This window comes from Equus przewalskii, chromosome X (assembly GCF_037783145.1).
Source record: "Equus przewalskii isolate Varuska chromosome X, EquPr2, whole genome shotgun sequence".
In the NCBI taxonomy this organism is placed as follows: Eukaryota; Metazoa; Chordata; class Mammalia; order Perissodactyla; family Equidae; genus Equus; species Equus przewalskii.
This window is the reverse complement of record NC_091863.1, coordinates 120,197,986-120,225,769: the sequence shown is the minus strand read 5'-3', so window position 1 is coordinate 120,225,769 and position 27,784 is coordinate 120,197,986. Positions and strand designations below refer to the sequence as shown.

General features: G+C 51.1%; 1 protein-coding gene across 11 annotated transcripts in view; it reads right to left on the bottom strand.

Moving 5' to 3' along the window:
- MAMLD1 (mastermind like domain containing 1) overlaps positions 1 to 27,784 on the bottom strand; it is a 224,647-nt gene that overhangs the window by 24,872 nt on the left and 171,991 nt on the right. For 10 of the 11 annotated variants that reach the window (XM_070606167.1, XM_070606168.1, XM_070606170.1 and 7 more), the window contains one exon: positions 15,652 to 17,370. In XM_070606167.1, coding sequence (XP_070462268.1) covers positions 15,652 to 17,370 — 1,719 coding nt within the window. Of the gene's footprint in view, positions 1 to 13,446; positions 13,570 to 15,651; positions 17,371 to 27,784 lie in introns of all 11 variants that reach the window. The other variant, XM_070606165.1, reaches the window with a different exon arrangement.

Here is a 27,784-nt window from a genome sequence, read left to right as displayed (position 1 = left end):
CCTGCAAAATGAGGCCTAAGGAGCCGGGTTCTCCCCGGAAAAAGGCTGCTTTCTGGAGTCATGTAGTCATCCCAAAGAGCGCCATGCTACAGTGAATGGGGGCCAGGGAGGATGGATGAACCATCTTCATATTTCTGTTCCCAACTTACGAAGTTCAAGAAAGTTGTTAACTTTCCTGAAGGCCGAAGGTGGCCTCCACTTTCAGCGTTGCCTGTTGAAAACCAGAGCTGGAGCTCCAAGATGTTTTCAGCTTTACACACGGTAGAGCTGGCTGTGTTCTATTTATAAAACAATCTGTTGTAAGTCAATGTAGCGCAGAAGAGATAGCTAAGAAAAACCTAAGTCCTGAATCTCATAGTCAGAAGGGCCCGTGGGAATCATCTACACCAGAGCTTCTCTAAGTGAGGGTCCTTGGACCAGCGGGAGCATCCTCTGGAATCCTGTTAGAAACGCAAATTTCTGGGCCCCGCCCAGATCTGCTGGATCAGAAACTCCGATGGTGGAACCCAGTAATCTGCACTTTAACAAGCACTCCAGGGCACACTCAAGCTAGAGCCACTGGTTTAATCCAATGCTGTCACTATACAGAATAGGAGAGTGAGTCCCAGGGAAGGGAGGAGGCCTTGATCCCAGGTCAAGCTTTGCTACCCCTGTCCAGCAGGATTAGATACAGTTGCTGGGCCAGTGATCACTCTGTGTTGCTTTCCAACTCCCTCTTTCCAAATGGGAATTGTTTTTTTCCTTCCTGTACTCCTGCTCTTTCTCTGCCAAGGTGAGCACAGTGGCCAGGGGTCCCTGGAACATGAGGAGTTACATAGTGACCAAACTGAGACTTGAGCACATTACCCAGAGTTTCGAGATTGGATCTGAACCCCTTTGGGAAGAGAGTAAATAGATTTTCTGGAGGGGTGAGCATTTAGGGAGGCACATACATGGGAAGGAGGGGAGTATATGGATGTAGATAGCCAAAGAGGTTGATTGTAGCAAATATACTTGGCTGCTTAGCCAACATCTAGTCTTCCTTCTCTTGGTACCTTCCCTGGTTTTCCATCAGGCAGCCTCACTTGCCCCATGCTGCCTAGATGCTTTGGGGAACCCTGGCTTCACCTGGGGTTCTAGAGGTGTGGCACTTAGCTCAGCTCACATGAAGCAGCAGAGTAGGCAAGTGATCAATTCAGGTCACTATGCCCTAAGTTCCAGGGGGCTTCTGGGAAAGAACTTTCCTTTCTCTTCTGACAGCAACTTTCTTTCTTGCTGCCTGAATGAGGGCAGGAGGAATGGAGCCCCTGGAGTCGCCGGCAGCTATCGTGTGCCCACAAGGGGGAGCCAGCCTCAGGATGAAGCCGATGCTCTGGAAGGCAGAAGAGACCTCAGGAAAGAAAAAGCATCTTTGGTGACATGGTTGAGCAGTTGGTTCAAAGCACTCCTGAAGCCTGCCCAATCACTCGACTTCCATTTCTAGGACTCACTAAGCTGCTTTTATTGTTTAAGCCAGCGTGAAATGGTTTTTCTGTTACTTGCAACTCAATACATCCTAACTGATAAAGAATCTAGCCTTGCTCCTCAGACCTGTGAGTACCTGAGGTCTGCATTAGCCCTCCAGCCTCAGGTCGGAGAACATCTCATTTCCAATGGTGAAGGGTGGGGCCTGTTGAACCCTGTTCAGCCTTGAGTCATGTTCCTTTCTCTGCAGACCAGTTCATTCAAAGAGAAATCTAATACGCCTAAACTGTCTGTACAACATGCTCCAGCAAACATATCTAGTGCAGATCAAATATTGCAATCTTGGGCTCTCCATTCATATCTCAAATCTGGTACTCAAGCTCTTAAATACTCTATTTTTGCATTAGTTGAATTGGATACACATTTAGAGGCAACAGCCTATCTTAACAACATTAAAAATTTCTGCATCATATTCAATTCTGATGCAAACTCAAATATGTGCTTTGTGGGTTTCTGTGAAGAAAATAATTGACAATCCAAACTGGAATTCATCTATAGAAAATAGGCAGTGCTAGCTCTTAAGAGCAATTATTGGCACCAAGCTTCTGAATTTTCAAATTCCTTGAAAAGTCCAAGAACATACCAGAAAGTCAAGTTTTGATTTCAAAGGTAATAACTGTAAACAAAAAATTATAAGCCTGTAAGAGGTGATGCTGAGTAGGATGCTGATGGCTCTAGAAACAATCATGAGGGTTCATTCTCTTTCTCAATCCCTAGTTCAATATTAGATCGAAAACTTTATCTACCAAGAGAGTTGGAAATAGAAATGACTCAAGTGCAGGCTTACAGAGAAATACTCCGCCTTCAGGAGCCTCGCCTGGGAGGGGGATCTATAAGGTGGAGTTTGCCTGGACAATGAGCTCAGGCAGAGCAGACGGGGATGTGGCTACGACCATTCCAAGTGAGATTCAGCGCTCAGGACCAAAGAGGGATTGCTGGGACCAAGCGGAGTGAACCTCCTGCTCGCCTCTGCGTAGGTCCCATGCATCTGGAGCACTTTGATCAGACTAGGAGAGCCATGCCCACCCAGAGGGCCTCCCTCCAATACCCTGTGCTCAGTTCGGGGGCAAGCAGCCAAGACAGGGGCAAAGAATTGGGGATGGGAGGGGAGACTCCGGGGGAACATCAAAGTTGCCTTCAAATCTCTGAGGGGCTCTGAAGTCTTGGGGAGCATATTCGACTAGGATGTTGATCAACCTCAACATTTTGGAATTGGCCTCAAAAATGGGCATGGAAAAGGATTCTAAACTCTCACTGGATGTCAATCTAGCTGTGACAAGTCACAAGCTGATTTCCTGCTGGCAGCAGGGGTTTGGGGGAGTCTGGTAAGTTCCTGAGGCCACGCCATCATTCCAAAAGCCGACTAACATAGTTTTATCAAGGGGTGAGTCCTTGCTTACAATCCTGTCTTCTGCAGTGAGGGGTAACCATGGAGCTTGAAAGAATGGTACTGCCCATCAGCTGCTGAGGGAAAAAAACCAGGCAGAACAGATCTACATGATTCTAGATCTATGTGAGTCGAGAGGGAATCGACACGATCACGACCGTTGCCAGAGGCTGCCCTTTTCCACCCCATTCGGCTCCTTTGATCTGTATCAATCTTGAAATACAGCAGTCAACAGAGCAGTAAGGAAAGTCAGGAGACCTTTCTGGGGGACGTTAGGAAGGAATCTTCTTGTGTGATGTAATTATTCTGCTAAAGAAGACACTTCCAAATGAAAAGTTAACAAAGCAAATAAAAGAAACTAACCATATAGCTGTCAAAATGACAAAAACAAACAAATCAAAACAAAATCTACAAAAGATCCCTTCCACAAAAGATGTACAAATCTGCGCTCATGAACTAGTAAAACAAACCTCAATTTTTTTTTTTTTAATTTTTAAACCAATGGTGGGAGCTATTCAAATATAACCAAGTGTTCTTATAAGTTACATTTTGAGCCGACAGGAGAAGAACATATGCTGAACAGCCTTCAAAACATGCTCACTTGGTTCCATGCTAGTCAAGAAGGACTGGCAGAGTTCTCAACACACCGTGTGTAAGCAAAGACCACTCACTGCCCGCGAGATGGACTGAAAGCGACTAGTTCACGTTAGGAATATTCGTGCCACCCCAGAGCGGCATGAATGAATCTTAACAGGGAAAAAAGCAACGGAATGAGTGGCCTGAATTTCTAAGCCAGCTTTTTTCCCTTTGACTTTTCTAGTATCACGTGCTGCCGTCACTGTGGGATGTGAAATGGCAGCCAGAGGTCTCGTTTCGTCCTTCAAAAACGCATGAAAAGAAAACCACCGCCACCACGACGGAACAACCTGTGCAAACTGCCACTGGAGGTACAAAACTGTGTATTTGTTGGAGGTTGAAGAAATCATACACATTCGGATAGCACACTTGTAGAAGTGTAGGCAAGGACTTGCCCAAGAAGGACAAGAGCCTCAACTGGATCAGAAAAATACAGCACAGTCGAGGGGTGGTGGCCCTACATGCACATGTGGAGTCCTCCCTTGAATGTGAGTTCATCAGCCACCCGGGCCTTGAAGATTGGAGTTTCTACCAATAATTGCTCTAAAACACTCAAAATAGTCCCAAGAGCTTAGTTCCGCGAAGGCGAGGAGATGCAATTCCTTTATCAGTTCATTCCTCCCTGCATCCGTCCATCCATTCATTCAAAGGGCCCTTCAGCTCACTTTCACAGAGCTAGACAAGACATCTTCCCGTGTCTGAGGAGTTTGATATCAAGCAGGGGCGCAGACAAGACACAAATAACTCTGATTAAAAAGCAGATATCACTAAGCCCTGAAAGGCAGAAACGAAATGTCCTGGGAGCTGGGGTGTGAGTGGGGACTGTACAAGGACCAGGTGTGTCAACTTTCCAAAATTCATTTGGGCAGTGGTCAGAGGCTCCTGGGTTCTACTTTGTGTGCCAGCGTCAAGGCCCTAGGAGCTGGTTCTCATTGCGGTTGAGCTCCTTAACTGTTTCCAGCACTCTACCCCAGGGGCCAGCACTTGCACCGGAGGGACAGTTTGCACAGAAAGCTAGTCACAGACAGCGAGCCCCGAGCATCGTTCTGTTGGCTCTTGTATTAAGTAGCAAACTGTGAGTCATCCTGGCGTTTCCAGACTTGCAGATGCACCAGAGACCCAATGAAGCAAGTGGGGTTGCTTATCTCATTCAGAAGCAGAGATAATGTCCCTTCCTGTCTACAGGCACTTCTTTGTTTCCCCACTCACATGTTGTCATTTCTCCAAAATGCCCAGAAAAGCAGAGAAATTGTGTTCAATTTACCAGGAAAGTGATTTCTAAGCACTGGCTGTGCCCAGGAACCCTATGCCATGCATTTAGCATGCACGCACTTCACCGAGATGCCCAGACAGCCCAGGTGGCCACACAGAATCAGGAATGTCCATGCAGCCAGCGCGGCCACCTTGACATCGTGCCGGAACATCATTTGAAAAGAAAATACTGCTTTTGATTAGGAGAGGATTAGCAAATGTTTTAAGACTTCAGTTTTTTCTTTTAATTGTGGTAAAATTGGCCATTTTAACCATTTTAAGTGCACGGCTCCACGGCATTAAGCACATTCATATTGCTGTGCAGCCATCCCCGCCATCCATCTCTGGAACTTCTTCATCTTCCCAAACTGAAACTCTGTCCCCACGAAACATTAACTCCCCATCTCACCAGCCCCAACCCCGGACAGCCACCCTTCTGCTTTCTGTCTCTCTGATTCCAACTACTCTTAGTACCTCACAGAAGTGGAATCGTACACTATTTGTCCTTCTGTGTCTGGCTTATTTCACTTAGCATAATGTCTTCAAGGTTCATCCGTGTTGTAGCATGGGTCAGAACTCCCTTCCTTTTTAAGGCTGAATAATATTCCATTGTATGGATGGACCACATTTTGTTTATCTACTCATCTCTTGATGGACACTTGGGTTGTTCCTACATTTTGGCTATTGTGAATAGTGCTGCTATGAACACTCATATGTGTTCGAGACCCTAGTTTACATTCTTTTGTGTATATACTCGGGAGTGGAATTGTTGAGTCATATGGTAATGGTATGTTTAATTTTTGGAGGAGCCACCGTACTGCTCTCCACAGCAGCTGCACCATTTTACGTTCTTACTAACAGTGCACATGGTTTCTTATTTCCTCACGTCCTTGTCAACACTTGTTATTTTCTGTTTTTCTTAATAGTAGCCATCCTAATGAGTATCAAAATTTTGGTTTTTGAGGACATGAAATAGAAAGCCACATTTGAGTGCTTCACCCGTTCACCTTTTCTAGAGCTTGTCTTTGAAAGTGTTGCCTGATAGACGGAAAGGGGCGTGGAACTGTTCCCACTTATTCCCACTCAGAGGTACTTGTGGGCCTCCCACACCTTTCAAAGCTTTGCCATGTGGAAATAAGTCATCAGTACTCAAAATGACAAATGAGGAGTCCACCTTCATCTCCTGGCCCCCGAGTCAGCTGGCTTTGGCAAATTCTCCTCATGTGCCATGCAAACGCGCACCTGCACGAAAGTCTGAGTCCTCACAACTATGCTCACCTTCTCTGCTCAAAAACGGAGGATGGTCGGACGTGGTAGCACGCTACAGGGACAAAAGCAGCTAGAGCCTGTGCATTTAGCTTCAAATCCAAAGTTCCCAAAAGCAAAGCAAGAGTTGGAAGAATTTCTGACACGGTAGGGCGATGCACCTTTCAGGCCTTCAAGGCCACATTTAAGTGAAGCCTAGATGGCAATTTCCCGAAGTGCCCACTTCCCTTTTTCCAGTGCAGTGAGCTCCAATAACCAAATCAAGGTCTATGGGTTCTGTGCGATTCCAAGATGCACATCTTCTAATCTAACATGAAACTTGGTTAACACCGGCAGAAGGCCCAAAGTGCGGGAGACATGGAGAAACGCCGCCCTATATTCTGCTCTTTCTTAGCAGCTGTTACCCCATCGGGCGTCAGGAGCCAGGGACGGCTCTGCCAGGGGTGCTCTGTGGGTTCTCAGGATGGCCACAGACGTGGGTCTCTTCAGACCTGGAAGTTGCTTTTAGTTTTCAACAATCTCACTGTCTTTGATGGGGGCAACTAAACTGGTAAGATCTCATCTAACAACCACAAAACACCATAAAACAAAGCAGCATTTGGCAGGGTGAGCAAAATTAACGAGATCAAAGAAAAACCCAAACTTTTTGGGTGCTTTAACTGTAAGCAGTGTTCTACCCTCCGCTGTTCCCTTCAAGCTCCCAGGTGGACAGGCCAGAGCACACACGGTTGCTTCACGCAGCAGGCCCAGGTTATGGGACTGTCAACCCCTAAGGGACAGAAGAGGCTCAAAGTACAAATGGACTCAGAAGAGGTTCCCGTAAATCTGTGCTATGGGGCCATTAACGGATCGGAGAGGGAGAAGCAGGGGCGGGAGCAGGAAGGACAGGAGGGTGCAGTCAGCCCGCTCAGTCTGCATCCCTGGCTCGCCGGGATGGGCCACATCTCTGACCCACATAGCGGCTCTGGCACCATGCACTCCTGCACTCAGTGGCAGTGCTAGCTGCAGGAAATAGGGCCAAAGCTGAAGGGATCAAGGCCACTGTGACCTTCCATCCGCCCTAGACATTTTTTATGTTTTGCTAACTTTTCACCTCCGGTCATAACAGTAGCGGAGCAATTCACTTTCAAATCACTTGGCCGTCCAGACCTGGACTGCCTCTCCACGTGATGGTCTGCAGCTCGGGTCTGTGCATATTCACCAGGAAGCACAGTTGAAAGGAGCGCAACATAATGATTTATTTCTGTCCTCGTCTGCTCTTTGAAAACTGAAATGAGATTCCTTTCCTTGCTTTACAGTGACGAATAAGCAGCTTGTTTCAATGAACTCCGTATAAAATAATTTATATACTTTGGTTTTAAAAAGTCTCATTTTGGGCACCCCAACTTCAGCAAATTTCATTGTTTCTCTTCAGGTATGTTAAGACAAAACAAAGAAAAAACCAAAACTTGACAAAAGGTTTCTTTTTTTTTGAGGAAAATTAACTCTAACTATTGCCAATCCTCTTCTTTTTGCTGAGGAAGACTGGCCCTGAGCTAACATCCGTGCCCATCTTCCTCTACTTTATATGTGGGACATCTGCCGCAGCATGGCTTTTGCCAAGTGGTGCCATGTCCACACCCGGGATCCGAACCAGTGAACCCTGGGCCACTGAGAAGCAGAACGTGCGCACTTAACCGCTGTGCCACCAGGCCGGCCCCAAGAGCTTCCCGAAAATGGTTGCCTTTTCAGCTTTCCTAAATCAATTATTAAGCAATTAAACAATTGGATCTACTGATCTCTACTATTGTGGCGTCTGTAGTTCGGGCTTTGCGCATCCTGGGAAATGTGGGTGTTGACCTCGCTGAGTGATGGATCGTTGCTCCAGGGACAAGAAGTGACACTGCCTGAGCGTCATCTCACTCACTCTTCAACTTCTGACGGAATAAAGGCTGGCATTTGACAAGCAGCTTATTTTAAATTTCCGCTTTTTGAAAAAGAAACATAACTTTGAGGTGGAGGATCATTAATGGTTCTCAGAAACCAAAAAAGAAACTGAAAAAAATCTGATTCTTCGTAACATTAGTACCAAGTTCTGAGTCTGCATTTCCCAAATTCGATAGCCTATGGAGTTTCGTTTCCTGGCAATGCACAGCGGTTAAAACAAAACTTGTTCAACACTGAGATACGGGGCCCTAAATTTTCAAAATGTATGTTACACTGTGTCTAAATATATTTCCTCCCAAAGCAGCTAAAAAAAGTTTCCCCAAACTAAATAGCTCTTTGTGGCCCAATTTAGAAAGCAGGGAAAATTAAGCTTGTATGTGCAATCATGCTTAGATACAAAATAAAGATACTTATTCAGGAAAATATTGTCATGTCTGGCAGAGAAGATGCTAGCAGGGTAAGGCCCAGCTCTGACCACGGGCTCTTGGAAACCTGACTTGCCCCCGCCCCATCCTTCCAGAGCTTTCCCCAGAGGTCTGTGCTCTTGCATTTCAGCAGGACTAACTTTCGAAATGAAATCTGTGATGCTCCACGCTGGAACTAGTAAAAGACAAGCACAAAGAAACTTTTCTCATAACACGGGGAGCAGTCACTCTCCCCCAACCCTTACCCGCAAAACAAGAGGAGAGTTAAGGGAAGCCAGTGAAAGGACTTGCAAGGCCAAGGTCACAGGCCCTTCCTTGACAATATGTGGTGCTTCTGATTCCATCTCGCCTGACCCTCTTTCTCCAGTGGAAAATGGAGCTGATATAACTTTGACAAGAATAGAGAGTTCTCTTGGTCTAACTAACTTGGTTTTATCATTTTTGTTTTCAATGGGAGGTCATGATGTGAATGTAAGGATTTTAATTTGCAGTGCTAATTGAGACAGCCGTAATTAAAGGTTCTGCTCTACCGAGCAGGTGAGTCCAGCCTTGGAAATTCAGATCCGAAAGAATCTTGAGTTTCTGCGAAGGTTCTCTGTGGAGGCTTTGGGGTGGGAGGCATCCCTGAAGGATCGGCGAGGGTGCTCTGGACGCTAGGGCATCCCCCTGGGGCCTGGTTGGAGCAAACCTCTGAAAAACAACGCAGACGAGAAACACCAATGCCCCACTCCCAGTGACTGAACCGAACCAGCGATCCTGGCAGCACTGTGGCTGGGCGGGTCGGCAAGGCTGGCCCTCCCTCTCTCTCCTATTCGCCCTCTTTGCCTATCGGCCTATCAGCAGCATGCCCTCTGTCTGGATCTAGAAACTGCAGGCAGCCCTCAGCATGCTGCAAGCAGCAGGGTCGGGGCCAAGCTGACTGTGGGCAGAATTGGGCTGCCCCTTACCCCCTCCTCTCTGCTCACTTAAAGTCATCCTGGGGTCCGTTTGTTACTCAGCATCCACGCAGGGCTGAGGCAGCTCCCACAGGGCTCCTAGGACTTCTGCCGTCCGTGTTTGGAGGGAGCAGCAGCCAACATTCTGCCCTGCCTACTGGTCAGGGACGCTCAGGAACCTGTGGCCTGGCTTAGCTGCTTTGCTCCTTTCTGGGGTCACCAACCTGTATCTGCCGCTTGGCTTCTCCTCAGCCACCTGGCAAATGTCCTCCCTGACGCCCCCTCCACCCAGAGAGCGCTCCCCTGCCCCTCCTCTGCACGTTACCACCCAGCTCTGGGAGCTGGAGAGGAACCGGGCACTGAGGCAGTCCAAACCCACTCCACTGGGTTACCGGTATTCTAAGGTTCAGGAACTTTCTTGAAATAGCGGCAGCCAACATTGATGGAGCATTATTGTTTATCGTGTACCAGGCCCTGTGCCAAGCATTTTCACCTCATCTCATTTAATCCTCCCAGCAAGCTAATTAGATAGATGGAGAGGCTGAGGCCTGGAGAGGGTAAACCTGGTCTCAAGCCCAGCCCCAGGGCCCACACCCTGCCAAGGCCCTGGTGTCCTCTGCCCTGTGCTGTCTCCCTTCAGGCCCTGGGTGCTGGGAGTGCTACACTTCGGAGGGCTCAGTTTGCCAGGAACAAGAGGGACCCACGGGTGAGGGCAGCAAGAGGGCTTCCCCAAGGCCCCACTTCAGACGGAGCTGCCCAGATCCTCATCACAGGCCCAGATCCCCGTCACAGGCCCAGATCCCCGTCACAGGCCCAGACCCCCGTCACAGGCCCAGATCCCCGTCACAGGCCCAGACCCCCCCTCACAGGCCCAGATCCCCCTCACAGGCCCAGATCCCCCTCACAGGCCCAGATCCCCCTCACAGGCCCAGATCCCCGTCACAGGCCCAGATCTCCGGCACAGGCCCAGATCCCCCTCACAGGCCCAGATCCCCCTCACAGGCCCAGATCCTCGGCACAGGCCCAGATCCCCGTCACAGGCCCAGATCCCCGTCACAGGCCCAGATCCTCGTCACAGGCCCAGATCCTCCTCACAGGCCCAGATCCCTATCACAGACGCAGATCCCCGTCACAGGCCCAGATCCCCGTCACAGGCCCAGATCCCCGTCACAGACGCAGATCCCTGTCACAGGCCAAGATCCTCGAGGAGGCAGGAGGGCAAGCTGTCGATTCGCCCACCATCTCCACAATCGCTGAGAGTTCACTGCTGCCTAAGCTGAGGAGATGCCAGGCTTATTGGTAAAGGCAGAAAGTGGGGCAAACCCAGGAGGGGCCTAGCCCAGCCTTCCCCAAGGCAGGCTTGAGTCCCCTAGTCGGCCCTCTCCAAATCTGTCCAAACAGTATCGTGCGCCTCTTTGGTCTGTCTCTCCATAGCTGCCCCCTTGCCCCTGTGCTGGGCCTGCTTCGAGGATCAGATTGCAGGCGTTTTTCTTCTTATTCCAACTGGCCAGCCTCCACATCCCTCCTCCCCTTGATGCTGCACTCCCAGCTCTGCAAAGGCTCCTCCAAGGGCGCCGCCTCCTGCTACCCCAACTCCTCTAGAGCGCAACTGCCATCTCCCTGAGCGACCCGTCGTCACCTTTGAGTAAATGTAAGCTCCAGCCGCCAGGGGCCGATGGTAAACTTGAAGTCCTAAGGGTCCTAATGCTGATTTCTGCACCGCCCTAAGCCATCTCCAGTAGTCTTCAGGGAGAAGGGGCTTTAAATTACGGAAACAAAATTCATTTTGCCTCACGTTGATTAAAGACACACAGTTGTCACCCAGCCTTGGGAGTAGGGTGGGGAATACAGTGAGGAGATTTGGAGTCACTAAAATCCACCACACCAGGGCTGGGGGAGTCTTGACTCCAAAAAGAGTCCCTCCCTTGATCATTTCAGGTCCACACCCCTTACCTATAATTTCAAATCAAAAAGCTCGCGAGAAGGAGGGCTGGAGCTGTGGATGTGCCCGGCTTGGAGGTCTGCTCAGTGCATTTTGAAAGTCTATTTTATCTTTGTAAATTTGGTGTCAAAATTTATTAAGGGGGAAATTTTGACCTGGAGTTAGTTAAATATTCATATTTCTCAGCAAAAATAATGAAATGCTGCTCCAGACTCCACCACAGGGTTGTGTGATATTTGCTATATGCAGGATATTGCTTTTCTAAAGTCCCAAATGCTCTGAATTTGGAAACACATCTGACCCCTAGGGATTCAGATCCCAGATGGGAGCCTGCACCAGCCCTGACTGAGCACGCTGTGTGTGCTGGCAGGCTTCTGAGCAATTTTGATTGAGCGTCTCCTTGTCTTCCAATGCCCTAAGAGATGGGGACAATCCCTTTGCCCAGGTGCAGCTGAGGCTTAGAGGGGTTAAGTAACATTGCTCCCATAACATGACCCAGTCAGTGTTGGTGCCTGGACTGGAACCCCAGCTCTGTCTGCCTCTAGTTCCCTTGCTTAAACTGCCACGCCGAACCGCTGCCCTGACGCCAGATGGCACTTGCCTTCTACCTTCACTGCGAGCAAATGGCCCACCGCAACTGGATGGTTCCCTTAACCGGTAGAGTGAAATTCCCCAAGCTGAGAAATACTAGTCTGTGAGTAAGTATGAACTCCTATAGACAGCTGGGTTTGGCATTGCTGCTTACTCAAAAGTTGGTTCCTCATCTTACATTTAGAAACTACTCCTTAAAAAAACTAAGATCTGGATTAAAATGAATGCCCAGTCTTTCTATGGTCACCACTACCATCCATGGACGGGCAACGAGCTCATCAATGACACACAGGAGATACTGAGTGTTTTCTGAGGCTCAGCTTGGCCATCTATAAAACTTGCCAAGTTCACCTTCTTGGAAGCAAGGAGCATGCACTTCTTCAACACTGGGGCTGCTGTCTGTCCTTCCGCCGGTGACCCAGCTATTGCCTCAAACACTCGCCTCTTCCCTTCTTTTCTCTCCTCTGGAAGAGTGACCAGGGCTGAGTTCTTAGGCCTTCAGGGGAATGGGGAAAGGCCATGAGAAGGAGGGCTGGAGTTGTGGATGTGCCCGGCTTGGAGGCCTGCTCAGTGCATTTTGGCTAGAATGCCACGGACAGAATAGCGTGCTGGGGAGAGGGCTGGAGCAAGACTGAGAGAGCTCCAGAAAGAAGAGAGGGGAAATCCCAGCCAGCCAGGCAAAACGGCTGTTTTCTCTTTTTCACCAGGCCTGGAGGTGTTGAGGCAGGGCAGAGCCAAGAACAGGAAGAGCCCACAGGCTAGTAGGCCCCAGGACTCCTGTCAATCTCATGGCGCAAATGGGGTCTGGAGGGAGCACTGCTCATACTCTGTCCTGACACAGCGCCAGTTCTGAAAGCTACATCTTAGCTCCCAGAAACAGATGTGGAGGCCCAGCCAGGGCCAGGAGTGAGAGTCACAGTGAGAGCAAAGCGTCGATGGCAGGCCAGGCGCTGTTCGAAGTGCTGTAGATGTGTTAACGCATTTAACCCTCCAACAATCCGCCCCCCTCCCCCATTTTGTAGAAGAGGCAATAGTTAGGAGGTTAGGGCAGGAATGGAAGGTTCTGGAGGCAGTGCCCCATGCGTGCGGTTACAAGTGTGGGCTCTGTAGCCCCACTCCCTGCTCTGGGCCTGATTTGCTGTGTGGCTGTGGGCAACTCTGGCGACTTCTCTCTGCCTCAGTCTTCTCAGCTTTAAAGGGAATGATAACAGCCTCTACCTCTGAGGATTAACATGAGGAAAGGCAGGTGAAGTACTGAGTTGCATGCCTGGCCCATGGGCACTGGCCAGCACCGGCTGGGAAGGCAGCCCTTGGTAGCAATAGCATCGCATCTGGGGAGCCCAGCCTCTGGGCTCTGCTGGTGGGGGTCACCTGAGCGCTTCCTAGCCTCAGGGAGCTGGGCCACTTGGTCCTTCTCCTGAACACTTTCTCCAACTCTACCTAGGTAATCGGTTGGCTATGATTTTCACGACCCCAATCATTTAAGAATTCTCCCTCTGAGCCAGCTGATCTGGCTCTGAGATGACGCAGTCAGGCTACAGATGTAGCCCATTGAAGAAAACAGAACAAAACAAAAAGGCTCACAATGTTGGATGGTGACACGTCTCCAGGCTGAGGATCTTGCCTGCTAGGGTAAGAGTTGCAGTGCTGATGCTGGCGCTCCCCTGAGCCAGCCGCAGAAGTCCACGAAAACAGATGGCAACAGGCCTATAACAAAACCAAACCAAAGTGCTCCTGAACTGCAGACAAAGGCCTGCTGCTCGCCCTGGCCACCCCTGCGGGAGCTCTGCTTGCTGTGGGCATCCATCAAAGGACCAATTCCCTGGTGCGGAGCACTCTGCTTGGTTACGTCTCATGAGATCTAGATGAAAAAGACACAGTCCCTATCCTCCAGGGCTGCCATGGTCACGCTCATCCAAGGCCCTCAGAAAAGAGGTCAGCCCCAACAGTGCCTCCTCTGGGCCAGGTCCCTAGCTGGTTTCCAGCCATCTCCTTGGCTGCTCTACAGAAGAGGGAGGCAGAGTGGGAGATGGAAGCACCCAGGACAGTCAGGGAAAGGCTTCCTGGAGGAGACGGTGCCTGAGCCTCAGAAGCTATAAGAGTGGGACAGGAGAGGAAAGGTGACAAGGAAAGGCTGGGCACAGGGAATTGCAGGAGTCAAAGCCGAGAATGCAGAGAAGGCCAGAAACTGCAAGCACTTCGGAGTTCTAGAAATGAAGTGCCTGATGGACCCTGAGTCTAAGGAGGCAGATGGAGCCAGGTTATGGGCCTCCAGAAACTTCTGAGCAAGTGTGAAATGTGATCAGGTCTCTGCTATAGCAAGGTAATGCTTAGAGTAATAGATGGTTTATGGGGGGGAAACCGTTTTAAGAGTCAATAGTATGAGTTTGGACAAAGAATCAAGAAGGCCTGAACTTGGGCAGGGATGAGAGTAATGGAAAGGAGGGTCCTTGATAGACAGTATTCTGGGTAGGCAGACATCTGACATGGCCCCCGGGGATTCCTGTCTCTGGTATTCACACCTTCACGCAATCCCCTCCTGGCAGTCGCATCTTTACGCTTGTGTCTAATGAACAGAATACAGTGAAAATGATGGGATGTCACTTTCAAGACTAGGTTATAAAGACTGTGACTTCTGACTTGCTGGCATAGCCCCTGCCTCTTTTGCTGGCATATTTTCTCTTGCTCACTTGGATAAAGCTGGCTGCCATGTTGCAAGATGCTCTATGAAGAGGCCCATACGGCCAGAAGGCCTCTGGCCAACAGCTCATGAGGAACTGCGGCTTCAGTCCAACAACCTGCAAGGAACTGCTTTCTGCCAACAACCAGGAGAGTGAGCTTGGAAGCGGCTCCTTCCCGGTTGAGCCTTGAGATGACTGCAGACTTATGAGAGATGAAGAGCCAGAAGACCCAGCTCAGCTGTGCCAGGATTTCTGACCCCCAGAGACCGTGAGGTAATACAGGTGTGTGTTCTGGGGTAATTCGTTACGTGGCAGTAGAGAACTAATATAGGCAGGGCTCAGGACAACGGAGAGTGGGGCCTGCGAGAGACACCACTCGGAGAGTCAGCGGAATCCAGTGATTGATGAGACTGTAGGAGATGCCACAGAGGGAAAAGACACGGTAATTCTGAGAAGAGCGCAGCCTCTGGAGCAAGACTGCCTGGCTTCAAGCTCCTGCTCTGCCCCTGGCTAACTGTGTGACTCTGGGCAAGTCATTTCAACTCTCTGAGCCTCAGGTTGTTCGTTTGTAAAATGGAGATGGTAAGCGTTAACTACTTTACAAGTATCTGTCCTTTGCATTTAGGACCTGCCTCCGCATCCAGCACAGTGGTGAATGGCACACTGGAACTGCTCAGCAGAAGTTTGCTGTGGCATTTCTAGAAGGCTCAGTGTGCAGCCCTATGCCAGCAGGGCCAAGACTGAAATGCTTCAGTGCAATTCCTTGCATCCCCCGAGCCTTCGCTAGTCCTGAGTGAGGGACGACAGCCCAGTGCAGGGGAGGCGGTCCTGTGCCACTCTGCCTTGTCCCCCCGGCAGCACCTGGCGGGTGCAGTTTCCCCAGGGAAGTTCAGTGACCGACGTGGACATTGCAACCATAACCTCAGTCTCATTAGTACGCTGCTTTGACCACACAGAATTAGCTGGCTTAAATAGACTTTTCCAGAGTCAAGTCCAGTCTCAGAGAGGACTCCAGCCTGGATTTGCCTCCAAAGCCGGGTATCAATAGCACGAGGCACGGTTCTTATATCCGAAACAAAGGAAACCACCAGCTATGAGACTGTCTTACCTGTCTGGGCAGAGAAGGCATGGAGTCCGAGGCTCCTGATCGCGGAAAGCGCTGGGGCTGCTGCATCATCTGCTGCAGGAGGAACGCAGAGTGGTCGGGCTGCTGCGGCGGCAGCTGCAAGCTGGCGGTGGCGGTGGAGGAGGCAGTGGCAGAAGAGGCCTGTGCTGGCGTCGGCTGCTGCAGGTAGTGGAGCAGGGAAGGCTGCCTAGAGGTGGCAGGCATGGAGGGCAGTTTCTGGGGGCCAGGCTCAGCAATGAAATGTGACAAAGGCTTGGTGTTGCCAAAACTAAATGGCTCCGGGGCTCCCGGGCTGGGGCTGGCCAGCCCCTGATGCATGATCATGCTCAGAGTTTTGGGTGAGTTGGTGACCATGGGCTTGAAGACGGCATTTGCTTGCTGCTGCTGCTGCTGCTGCTGCTGCTGCTGCTGCTGCTGGCTGAGTGGGTTACTGGCGGGCGTGAGGCTCCGGAGCAGGGAGCACTGTGGCGTGAAAGACTGCTGTGGCAAGCCTGGGCTGGACAGCTTCTCCGGGCGGTAAGGGGGGGACGGCCCAGGGTTGCTGGTGGGCAGAGCAGACATCAGGTGTCCTTGAGGATTTTTAATGGTAGAGGACACCAGGTTGGCAAGAATGGAGTTCTGCGGGCTGAACTGTGGCTGCTGACTGAGAGCTGGGCTGGGGAGCTTCTCGGGAGCATAGGGCATGGCGGGCCCAAGGGCAGCACTGCTGCCAGACACCATGCTCGAGAGCAAGGCATTGGGAGAGCCTTGGAGAGTGCTCCCTGGCAGGTTGCTGGACGACATGCAGGATACCATGAGGCTCTGAGGGCTGAATGGTGGCGGCGGGTGTGGCGATGGCACTGGGCGGTAAGGTGGGGAGAGGCCTGTAGGAGGCAGGCCAGACCAACTGGGAGTGGGCCCTGGCTGCTTTGTAGCAGATCCCTGCTTGCTGGCCGCCAACACCTTCAGCTGGTGGGCATGATGCCACTGAGGCACCGGAAGTGGGGGCAAAGCGACAGGGAGCATCGCCTGGACCTGGTTCTTGGCCTGTGCTGTGGAAGAACTAGGTGAGACGAGCTGCTTACTGGTGGAGGGAATCGCATAGCTGACCCCTGCAGAGGAGGGCGGGATTTGAAGTGACACGCCAGGGACCTGGCTGCAACTGGAAGCAAACTCTTTGCTGGAAGCAAGGCTCTCCAAGTGCGGCATCTGAGCCGAAGGCTTGGGAGCTGTGCCGAGGCCCGCCTGAGGGTGATCCAAGACCAGCGGTTCTTCCGGCTTGCTCCCCAGTATCTTCTCAAGATCGAGCTCACTCGGAGAAGGTTCCTGAATTTTTGTTAGCTCCTCCAGCAGATCTTGAAGTTCCTGGTCCACAGCTGGCATGCTGTTGGTTTTGTCATAGTAAGGGACAGTGGGCCCTTTTAGCCCCAATTCTGCAGTCGGTGGTACCACAAACGGTGTGCCCATCACGTTGCCGTTCACGGGATTATTCTCGAGTAGTAACGGATGGCCAGCTACTCCCATAGCTGCAGGGCTAGGGTTCACTGGTAACGGAGCGACCTGCAGCTCTGCACACGGTGTGCTGGGGTGGGCACCAGGGCCCATAGAAAGGGTGACGTCCTCAAGGCAAGGCCTCTTGATTTTATTAGGGTAACCCCCGTCAGCCATGCCTGGAAACTGGAAGTTGTCTCCTTCCTGTCTCCTCTTAAGGGTTCCCTGTGGCTGAAAGGGGATTGGGTGGGGGGGGGGGGCGGAGAGAGAGAGGAAATTTTATAAAGATTCTGAACATTAGAGCTAATGAACAGAAAACTTGCAAGATCAACCAATCTCTCAATTTCAAGATTTAAAGTTGTCAAAACTATACAATACAGCCTATTTTTAGAACCATAATGCTTGTTTCTTTGTTGCAGCATTTCATTTAAATGGTCTTATTACACTTCAAATAAGGCATTAGGCTGTCTGCATACTAAACATGACAGAAAGGATGTGCTCTGCCCGCTTAAAGGAGAGTTCAGTGAAGCTACACAGAAGCCACTAAATGCACTGTGCTGCCAAAGGTAGGCATTTGAGAACAAACTAGAAGTAGCTAAGATATTTTCAATTCTGAACTATCTACAGATACCCCAATTTTTAAAAAGAGAAAGCGTAGCACAGGCATTGAACTTTTAGGTCGCCTGTCCTGGTTCGATGCCTCAGGCTGCGGTGATGAGCCTTCAGAGGCACGGGGGAGGCCTGGCTGTGTCCTGGTGGGCAGCTGGCTGAGCTGCACTCCTTACAGGGGAACGCCAGTTGCAGAACAGTCATCGTAGCATGGCTCCACTTACTCTGACACGCTCGAGCACACACAAGTCACTTGGAAGAACAAATATACAACCGTTTGGAGTAGTCATCTCATGGGATGACTGGCAAGCCCCTTTCTGTTCTCAACATTTTTGTGTTGCTTGTTTGTTTTTAATGAGAATGACTTATAATCTTATAAAATAAGAAACGCGCCTCTGCAGATGCATCCTCAGGTTGGGGAGATAGGAAACAACAGGAAAAGGCCCCAGTCTGCGATCTGCACCTTGGGGGAGCTGCCCACCACTTATAAAAGCAAAGCCTTTGGGGACAAGGCAAAGAAGTTAGTAACACGGTATTTCCTACTCTTTCAAGGCTTCACACAGTCCTCCGTGGCTGTCATGTTAATGACCACGACCTACAAGTAAAGGAGAAAGGCATTGGAGTGAAGGAATGTTGTGTGGGAAGAGAGGGCTTGGAAATCAGCTAAACGCCAACAGTCTAAGAGATGCGTTTCTCTCCAGGTGCTTTCTCAGGTGAGAACCCCCCTTTTAGCTTTGGAAGTAGTACTGAGACATTCAGTGCTGGTCCTCTGATGTCCTCTCACATTTGGCCCACTGGGGTTTCAGCGCACGTGTGGAGGCCGCCTGCTAGCACAACGGTGCTCAGGACTCTTGCGGCAGAGTGAACATCAAAAGAGGTCCCCCGGGGCCGCACAGCCTAGGCCTTGTTGCACATCAGAATCACTTAGAAACAGCCGGATTCCCAGGCTCTCCCACCACAAATGGATTGCTTCAGTCTCATCTAGGGTGGGGCCCGGGCGGCCGAGTGTTTTCAAAGCTCCCTGGCTGATTCTAAATGGACAGCCAGCTTGAGAAGCACTGGCCCAGAGCCTGGGCGGAGGCAGTGTGGCATAGGGCCCTGGTCCCCAGGTGGACACAACTAGGTCTTGGCCTTGCCACTTAACCTCTCTGAGCCCCAGTTTCTTCATGTGTAAAATGAGTCTAATTTTAGATGTCATCTCATGATGCTGCTCTGACTCGTAAGCGAGATGGGGCAGATCCTGTGGCACCTGGTAGGTCCTCACTAACTGGTAACTGGCATTACAAAGGGCGGGTCCTGAAGGGTCCTGGGAGTCCAATCCTGTCCTATGAAACACGGGGAGCCTGAGACCCACGCAGGAGGCAGGGCTTGCCCAGGCTGGCTCAGCTGGAGGGCCCCAGGGCCCAGGCAGCTGCAGGGCTCCTCCACCGCCACTCCGCTGCCTCCCACCCACTGCCTTCACCCAGCCTGGTTGCAGGACACGGTCTCGTCTCCGCACAAGGGGCTCCACTACTCTGAGAGAGGGGACTTGCCTACTTCTTTGCCTTTTCTTTTGAGATGTCTATGACCTGATCAAGGGCACTCTGAGGGACAACTCTGCCACCAAATTCATCTGAGGGCTGAATACCACGGGGCAGGCATGGTGGGCTGGGGAAGGGTCGAGCAGGCACAAGAGGAGGCCTATCCTGTCATGCGTGCCCACTCTCCCACCCAGGAGTACTGCCTGGATTTGGCCGACAGCAGGTGCTCCAGAATCAGCAGCTAAATGAATCAGCGGACAAGGGAACACAAATGACCCAGCACACTGGGAGCTCTGCCACCTACTCTCCTGGCCATTCCCTCAATTATGGGGCAGCCCACAAACAAGTCATTGGGTCCCCTACTGAAATTTGGTCTCTTCTATATCCTCCCAGAGTTCAAAGAAATCCAGCATATTGAAAACAGAAACGTGGGAAATGGATTGATAGGAATGACTGGGTGTGGGGTTTATGTAGGATCCCCTGCAGGGAATCCGAGCTGGCAATGGTTGGGCCCAATGTGTTGTCCGCGATGTCTTGGACTGCAAGGCAATGATAGTGAAGTCTGTGCGGCACCAGGCGGGGGATGGATGTGGTTGGGGGATGGGAAGCCAGGGAGGGCAGGGCCTGAGAGCTGCAGGGGCCTGGAATCCCTGGCTGATTCTGTGGGCTCTCCCTTTCATTTAATTGTTGGTCTGCCATTAACCTGTTGGGACTAAGGCGGTGGGAGGAGGGGAAGGCGCAGTGTGACCAGAGGCAAAGGAGAGGAGTCTCCAGCTCTCCGAAACGAGAACGTGGGTGCACACAACTTCTCAGGCCCCCGTCAAGCGCACCCATGACATGCTCCCCACTCAATTCCAATTCTGGAATCCACCGGCTCCTCAGTAACAACGCGGATCCCAGGACACCCCTGTGGGAGGTTGATGACCGTCCCACTGTTGGTGGATCTGACTTACTGGAGCGGGTGACACCCTTGCTGTGCTAAGTCTACAGCTGGACGCGGCTGGTGCTCGCCTTACTGAATGCTCTGGGAAGATGCCTAATCAGGGGGCAGGCTCGCCCTGCTGCCCCTGCGGGTGCAGCGTGTCGGGGGCGGGGTGCTGGTACAGGCTGCAATTTCAGCAGAGGGGCAGGTGGGAGCATCTTCTGAGCTTTCGTTTTTCAAGGGACTTCAAGGAGACTCCACTCTCTTAGAAGGCCGCAGCACCGCCTTTGGGATTTTACTGTGAGAGCTTTCAATAGTTAGCCCAAAGCACCCTGGCTAAACGGCCAGAACTCCAGCCAAGCCTAACCAAGGCCGCGGGAAGGCGGCTGTGTTTACAGGAAGCGCTCAGCCTCACCCTAACAGCATCTGCTTTCACCAGGCAGCAGTGAGGTGGAGGGATCTATTATTCAGTTAATTTTGCCCCTAGATACAGGCCCGCCTCAGTGCTTCCTCTTGCCCAGTCCCATAATTTGTTACTCATCTCAATTTCGAGAGGATGGCTGGGCTTTCCCCCATGCCCAGTGCCACACTGGTGCCTTCACCAGGTCACCTGGGCCAGTGGGCGCTGCTGCTGAGGTCTGCCTGCCTGGGCTAGATGCTGCTGACTGAATCCCACGACCACCATTTCAGACCAAGTGCAGCAGACAGCTTGCTACTCCAGAGTGATTTCCTCTGTCAATGTTGGGGGTGGCAGGCCACCCACCGAACTTCCAGACCCTTCTAAACCAACTTTCCAGCTTCCCGCATGTGCCATTTCCCAGTCTCTGTTGACTCTGTGACGGCAAGCTATTGGTCCCAGCTACCAGCCAGCCCCCACTTCCTCTAGGCCGTGTATTGCACATGATCCTGTCCACTCACTGAGGTTTTTCTTTTTTTATCATAAGTGAATCAGTAGACACTGGCAGGATTTCTAGAGAACACATCCCAACCTTTTTTTTTTTTTTTACAGAAAACAGAATGGGATGTGATTTGCTTGTGGTCACACAGCTAGTTAGGGGATGATGACAACACTAGACCCCAGGCATCCCAGTTCCCAGCCTGAGCCCTCACGGGTCTGGCCTTTGGTGGTGGTGATGCGGAGGAGTGGATGGGAGAGGAAGTGAGGGGCAGTCTCCTGGAGTCTGAGAAAGGACTGACTTTAGCTCCCTCCTCAAATGCCTGCAGAGTCCCATGTCATAATGAGGCGACAGAGCCACCAATGGGATCCCCACGACCTCATAAACATTCATTCACACGCATTGCAAAGCATGTGAAGGCCTCCCCATCCCCCAAATAATGAGAAAACAAAGGCCACCCTTCCGACAGGGGCCAAGCTCAGCTCTGAAGTCAACATTATTTCTGGTTCTGTCTGAACAATGACATATGGCAATTCTTCCCTTTCTACATTTTTTAGTGCAGAATGGCAAGAAGGGGAAAGATTTCTTGGAAAAGGTCTAGATTGTAAGAGCGCAGTCCAGGCCCATAAAATGGGCACAAGGAGAATAAAGAATATACCTTGCAAATATATTGCTCTTTCCAAAGAGGCATGGCCGGCTGTTATGGACACTTCATTTTGGACACTCTAGCTGGAGGTTTACCACGGACACCAAGGAAAGGCCAGCAAAAATATGCGCAGTTCCTACTGGACAAGAACGTGGGGGGCTGAAGGTATCCAGGAAAGATCAGCTCACGGAGCCTCATTTTCCCTCCAGAGGACACTGGGCCCTGGGAAAAACTGTGAGAAGGGTGGAAATCGCCCAGGGCTTATCTAGTCTCTCCTCTCTCCCTCACTACTGCCTCCTCCAGTGCAGCTCACGCCAGCCCGCCTGCTGCTTCCCTTCGTCTCTCACAAGAACACCCGTACTCCAGCAACGACTTCCTTCAATACTGTTACAGGTTCCCCCTATGAGTTTCCAAGAACCTGATGCTAGCCAACTAGACTGGCTTTCAAGCGCTCTGAGATAAGAGTGGTCCCCAGTAGACTTGCTCAGAAGAAAAGAAAGCAGACATGGTGGGGCATGGTGGAGGTAGCCCCAGAACAGATAGGACAATGATGCTACAGGACTGGGTTTGCAGGAAGGGAGGGAGGGAGAGAGGGACGGAGGGAGGGAGAGAGAAAGAGAATATACGTGGATATATACATGGGCTCAGATGTGCACCAGTATAAATGCCTATATTTGGGCATATGTGTCAATTGCATGTTTGCTTTTTAGATGAATGTCCCCACAAACTGAAACTGACCTTTCTGTAGAACAAACAGTACTTTCAGCATTTGTGGTATTGCAAGACCTGAGGCTCTGGAGAAGCCCAGGGTAGCTGGGAATGGCCGGGACCCCTGAGTGCTCATCGGCTTCCAGAGGAGTCCATTCGTCTCAAGAACGAATCTCTGCCAATAGGCGGTTTGGAGCAAGAATCTCAACTTACAAATAAGGGATATATTGGTGCCCCTGGCTTGCCCTGAGCCTGCAAACTGCATACTCAGCACCCAACGCAGGCTGAGGTGGAGGAAAGAGCCCTGAAGTGGGTATCAAAAGACTTACATTTAATTCCTAGCTTCTCCATTTGCTGTGTGACTATTGGCAAGTCACTCCCCCTCTCTGAGCCTCAATTTCTTCTTCTGTAAAGTGGGTACTTGGCCTGCCCTGTGTGCCTCTCAGCATTGTTGAGGCGTGCACATTGGGAGAAGTAATTGCTATTGATGTCATTCTCCAGGCCTAGGGTCCCCAAGCTGTCCCACTGCCCTCCAGTATGGGCCTTGACTAGCTCTCTGACAAATAAGGACACATGCATGAAGCTTGGGGCGTAAAGTGGGAGCGGAGGGAGGTGAGCAGCCTAGTCCTGATGGCACTGACCTACCAGCCGGCAGTGCTGCCTTTAAAATTCCACCTTCTGCTGCTCACCACCGCCCACCACTCTGGGTTCCGTCACGCTGTCTGTGGCACTCAGCCATTTCCACCTGAGGGCTTGTGGCTTCCACAAGCTTCAACCAGAGCTACTCTGAGCAGCAGCCCCAACAAATGCAGAAACGAGCAGACCTGGGTGGGGGTTTTTAGAACTGCATTCTTCCTTTCTATAGACATACCAGTTGGAAGAAATGGCAACTCTAAGAATGGCCCCAAACCTATAAATGCACATGGATTTAATGAACTCATAATTCCTATTGTACCATCCCCTGAGAAAACTCGAAGTATTCTGTCATTAAACAGTGTTTCTTGAGCACTAGCCTTATACTCCTAGGCTTTCAGAACTGTCAGGTCCTTAGAGACAAGCTGGCCCCAGCCACTCATGTTAGGGCTGGTGAGGCCTAGACCCCGGAAGAGATGTGCCCGTGGGCCAGCTTCTCAGACTCCCAGGTTGGCCTCTTTTCACAGGAAGAAACCCTGACCCCGTCTCCTCCCAACACATTCCCATGTGGCGTCACTAGTGAGATAAAGATGATTACTTGTGGGAGAAGAGAAAGAGGAGGTGGTTTCAAACGGCTGGATGGATTTGGCGAGGCTGGCCCACAGATAAAGCAGGTGCTGCCTGGGGGCTGAAACAGAAGCTGAAGGCCAAAGGCAAGGGCACTGTGCCAGGCCAGATGACACTGTCTGGGCAGGACCCAGGCTAGCAAGCATCATCTGTTTCCCTTGAATTAGGCTCATGAGCCCCGAATCATGCAGCGAAGGGGAGAAGGGGAGGCAGAGCTAAGGCTGGAGGCCGCAGACCCAAGGATGGGTTTCTCTGTGTGAAGAGGGCAGAAGGACGCTCGGAGGTCATTGAGGCTCAGCCTCCTCATTGCTCCCGGGGCTCTGCTTGTGGCGTGACTTCTCGTGGGTCCCTTCCCCACTCTGGGCCTTAGTTTTGGTGAGTGAATGGGTCCCAGCTTTGGTAAGCTGATGCTATGACTTTCTCCCTGGACTGTTCCTGTAGAGAAAAGATGAATTATCTTCTCCCCCACCTAAAAAGGCCTCTCTGCCCGGGAAGAGCCTGATGGCTCACAGGCGTCCTTGCCATGGGCAAGATCTGTACATCACTTCCCACTCCAGACACTCTCAAAGAAAGCATAACCTGCCCCAGCCCGGTTAGGTCAAGTTATAGTCCTGCCCAAATGTCTCCGTGGCTTTTTAACAAGGAATGAAGTGCACACAGTGTGTGTGTGTGTGTGTGTGTGTGTGTACACTAGCAGTGTTAACCCTGAGAACAGCAGGTCTGCACTAGTTGAATCAAGAAAGGCGGCCTGCAATTTCAGTCCAATGAGCCATGCTCACTCACACGTTCTATTAGAGTGTCCCAGCAAGTCACCAGCCACCAGGAAGGCTGCCAGCTCTCCAACCACTTCGAAGGGCAGGTGAAACCAGTGATGCCATTTTAAAGCTTGTTCCTGGAGACCTATCTAGAATGAGAACTTCGCAAACTAGTCTTTACTGTGCTGTGTGTCAGTCATCTGGGCCTGTGCCCTAAACCCCCGTCCCTTGACTGCTCCCCCAGTCGGTGGAGGCGTTGTCCAATTGCAAGTTTGGATTCCTATGATCAGAATCCAGCACATATTAAATGAACAAAAATGAAGGGAGGGGGGACTGGGTTAACAGAGAATGCCAAGCCAAATTCAGCTCACTCACCCACAGGCTGTCTCACCACAGCTCTCCCAACTTTCCAGAGGCTCCTGTGTTTTGATGGCAAAGCAGGAGCAAGCCCAGCAGCCAGGGGGTGCCTCCGTAACTGAGGCTAGGCTCCCAGTCTCAACTCCCCAGCTTCGGCCCACCCCTGATGATAGAGGGGACTCCTGAGAAAACACTCTTTTTCTAGAATGCTCCAGAGATGTAGAAGAATTCAGAGGTAAGGAAGGAAAGTCTCCACCCGGTGACCAGGCAGTTTTTTACAAAATCCAGACTTTCCTTCATCTGGAGAGTGACAAGCCCAGTGAAGAACACCCTCAAACAGTAATCCCCACACAGTAACCCTGTGAGCTGGTGGGGTCCAGATACCCCACAGGCTGGTGGGGTCTCAAGGCCTGTTGTCGTGTCATAAACGTCTCTCTGTTGCCCTGGGCTGTGACTGACCCTGTCCCCAGCTTTCCACACCTCTACCTGGAGCACGTGCATAGGTGGACAATTCAGGTAGGTTGCAAGTATGGACTTGGCCCCAGAGCCATCCAGGAAGGTGGGGGGTAGCCACCTCGGCAGCTCCAGGCCCGTGTGATAAGCCCTGCCTCCACACCACAAAGGCCCGACTGAGGCCCCGGATGTGGCTGAGGAGCGCACACTGGGTGAGTATCGGGGGAGCTCCTTCCCTCTTCGTGCCTCCTGGCTCCCCAGGCTTTTCCTTCCCCAGTGCCACCATGCTGGCCAAGACTCCAGATGGGGGGGTCCTCAGGCAGTGGTGGGCTCCTTGCTACTGTTGGTGGGATTAGGAGTGGGGTATGTGGCAAAGGCCCTGGCCTGGGCCCTGATGGGCTGACTGAGGTTTTAGAGGGGCTGTTGGTGCATTCCAGGCACGTGACTGCTGGCAGAGTTAAGCTGGGGCAATAAGGAGCCATTGATAATCTAGAGCTAGAAACAATCAAGTCCTGGGTCCGTGTCAGCTGGGCAGTCTGAGCTATGTGGAAATCACACCATACGGGGCAGCCACGGCTCTCCATCCAGATAGTCTTGAAGACTTCTGCTGTGACTGGGTGAACACAGCAGCAATCTCTCTCCTTACAGCAAGGCCCCATTGGATGGCAGTACAGGGTCAGAACCAAGGTGACAGTCCTGACTCCCTGGGAGCCACTCCTCCCCACCGCCAGGATACCAACTCGAGTAGTTTAAAGGGGGTGAAGAGAAAAACAGTTGCTGATTGGTCACCCCTTTTCCCCTGGACCCAGGTACAGAGCTCTGCTTTGTGGGGACTGAAGCTTACGCAATTTGGAGGGCCCTCTTTATGAAATAGACTATGAGGTTAAAAGCACTGGATTAGGAGGCAGGCCTTCGAAGGTGTGAGGGATGAGTCCTGAAGCTCAGGCCCAGGGTGACTCCACGTCTGCCTGTGCCCCAACGATGGGCTAAATAAAATGGCAACAGGCTTTAGACCACGGAAGGAATTTCCCTGCGTGAGAACCCTGACAGCTATGTCAGTGGGAGGAGAATCCAGAGACACGTGTTTAGTCCAGTGCATTCTGGAGGTCACGTGCTTATGAGGAAGCACATCTTCGCGCCGCGTGCCACCTTCTGCCTCTAAAGTCTACTAACTGTCCACAGAGAGATGTAGCCACCCCTAGTGGACCTAGCAGATGTTAGGGCCAGGCTGTTTGAGCTCCCACGCTGAAGCAGCAGAGGCTGGGAGGGGCTGTGGGGGAAGGGGCATCAAGTCAGTCCAGGGACTCTCCCCATCATCTAGGTCCTCTTTTTTCCCCAACTTTGTCAGGGTATGATTGATGAGAACTGTATATATTTAGGTTGGACACTGCGATTTTTTTAATGAAAAGGTACAACATGATTGAATATACGTATACATTGTGAAATGATTTACAACCTCTTCTTTTAAATTGAGGTAAAATTCACAGAGCACGAGCTCACCCTTTTTTAAGTGCACATGGCAGCGGCATTTAGTACGTTCACAATGCTGGGCAACCAAACTGGGGAGCGTGAGGCTCTGCTCACAGGTTTGTTATAAGGGTCACCTGAGCCTTGCGACGTAGTGGGAGCATAGTGCTGGCCTAGGATACAGATCAAATAAATAGTCTCTCTCTTTCTGCTCTTGAAAATGCGAACACGTTCTTGGTGGTCTATCAGATCCTTTCACATAATTTACTCAGCAGCATTTGCCATTCAAGGCAGATCTGCCTTCACTCATTGGCTGCACTCTTGAACAGCTGTGCACAAGGCTAACTTTTGTAAACCAAATCATAATAAAATGCAACAAGAATTCACCGCTGAAAAGAAATCCTCAGTGAATCCTTTTATGAAGTGAAAGATCTCTTATCCAAAGTCATCCTTTTTTAAGTTGTGTGCTTGGGGATATTGGCCTTTCTTGTAATGAATCTTAATTTAATTTGGCCACAAACACATGCTGATGTTCTACAGCCCCAAAGCACACAGCAGGAGGAGGAGATTACATATCGAAAATAATGACAATCTGAAAATATTTCTTTCTTTCACTATATGTGGAAAGCGTCTGTGATTGCATCATGGGACACGTCATATAACCTGACAAATTCCCCTTGCCTCTGTGGCGGTGCTGGTATAGGTCATGGTGAGAATAAATGGTGGTGGTAGTAGAGGCGATGGTGATGGTGATGGTGGTGGTGATGACGGAGATAGCAGTGATGGTGGTGGTAGTGATGGTGTGGAGGTGATGGTGGGAGCAGTGGAGGAAATGGTAGAGTGGAGGTGATGGTGGTGGAGATGGTTAAGGTGAAGCAGGTGTTGGTGGTGGTGGAGATAGATGTGATGGTGGAGGTGGTGGTGGAGGTGGAGGTGGAGGAGATGGAGGAAGAGGAGGAGGTGGAAGTAAAGAGGTGAAGGTGGTGGTGTTGGTGGTGGTGAGGTGGTAATGGTAGTGGAGGTAGTGATGGTGATGATGGTGGACGGGGAGG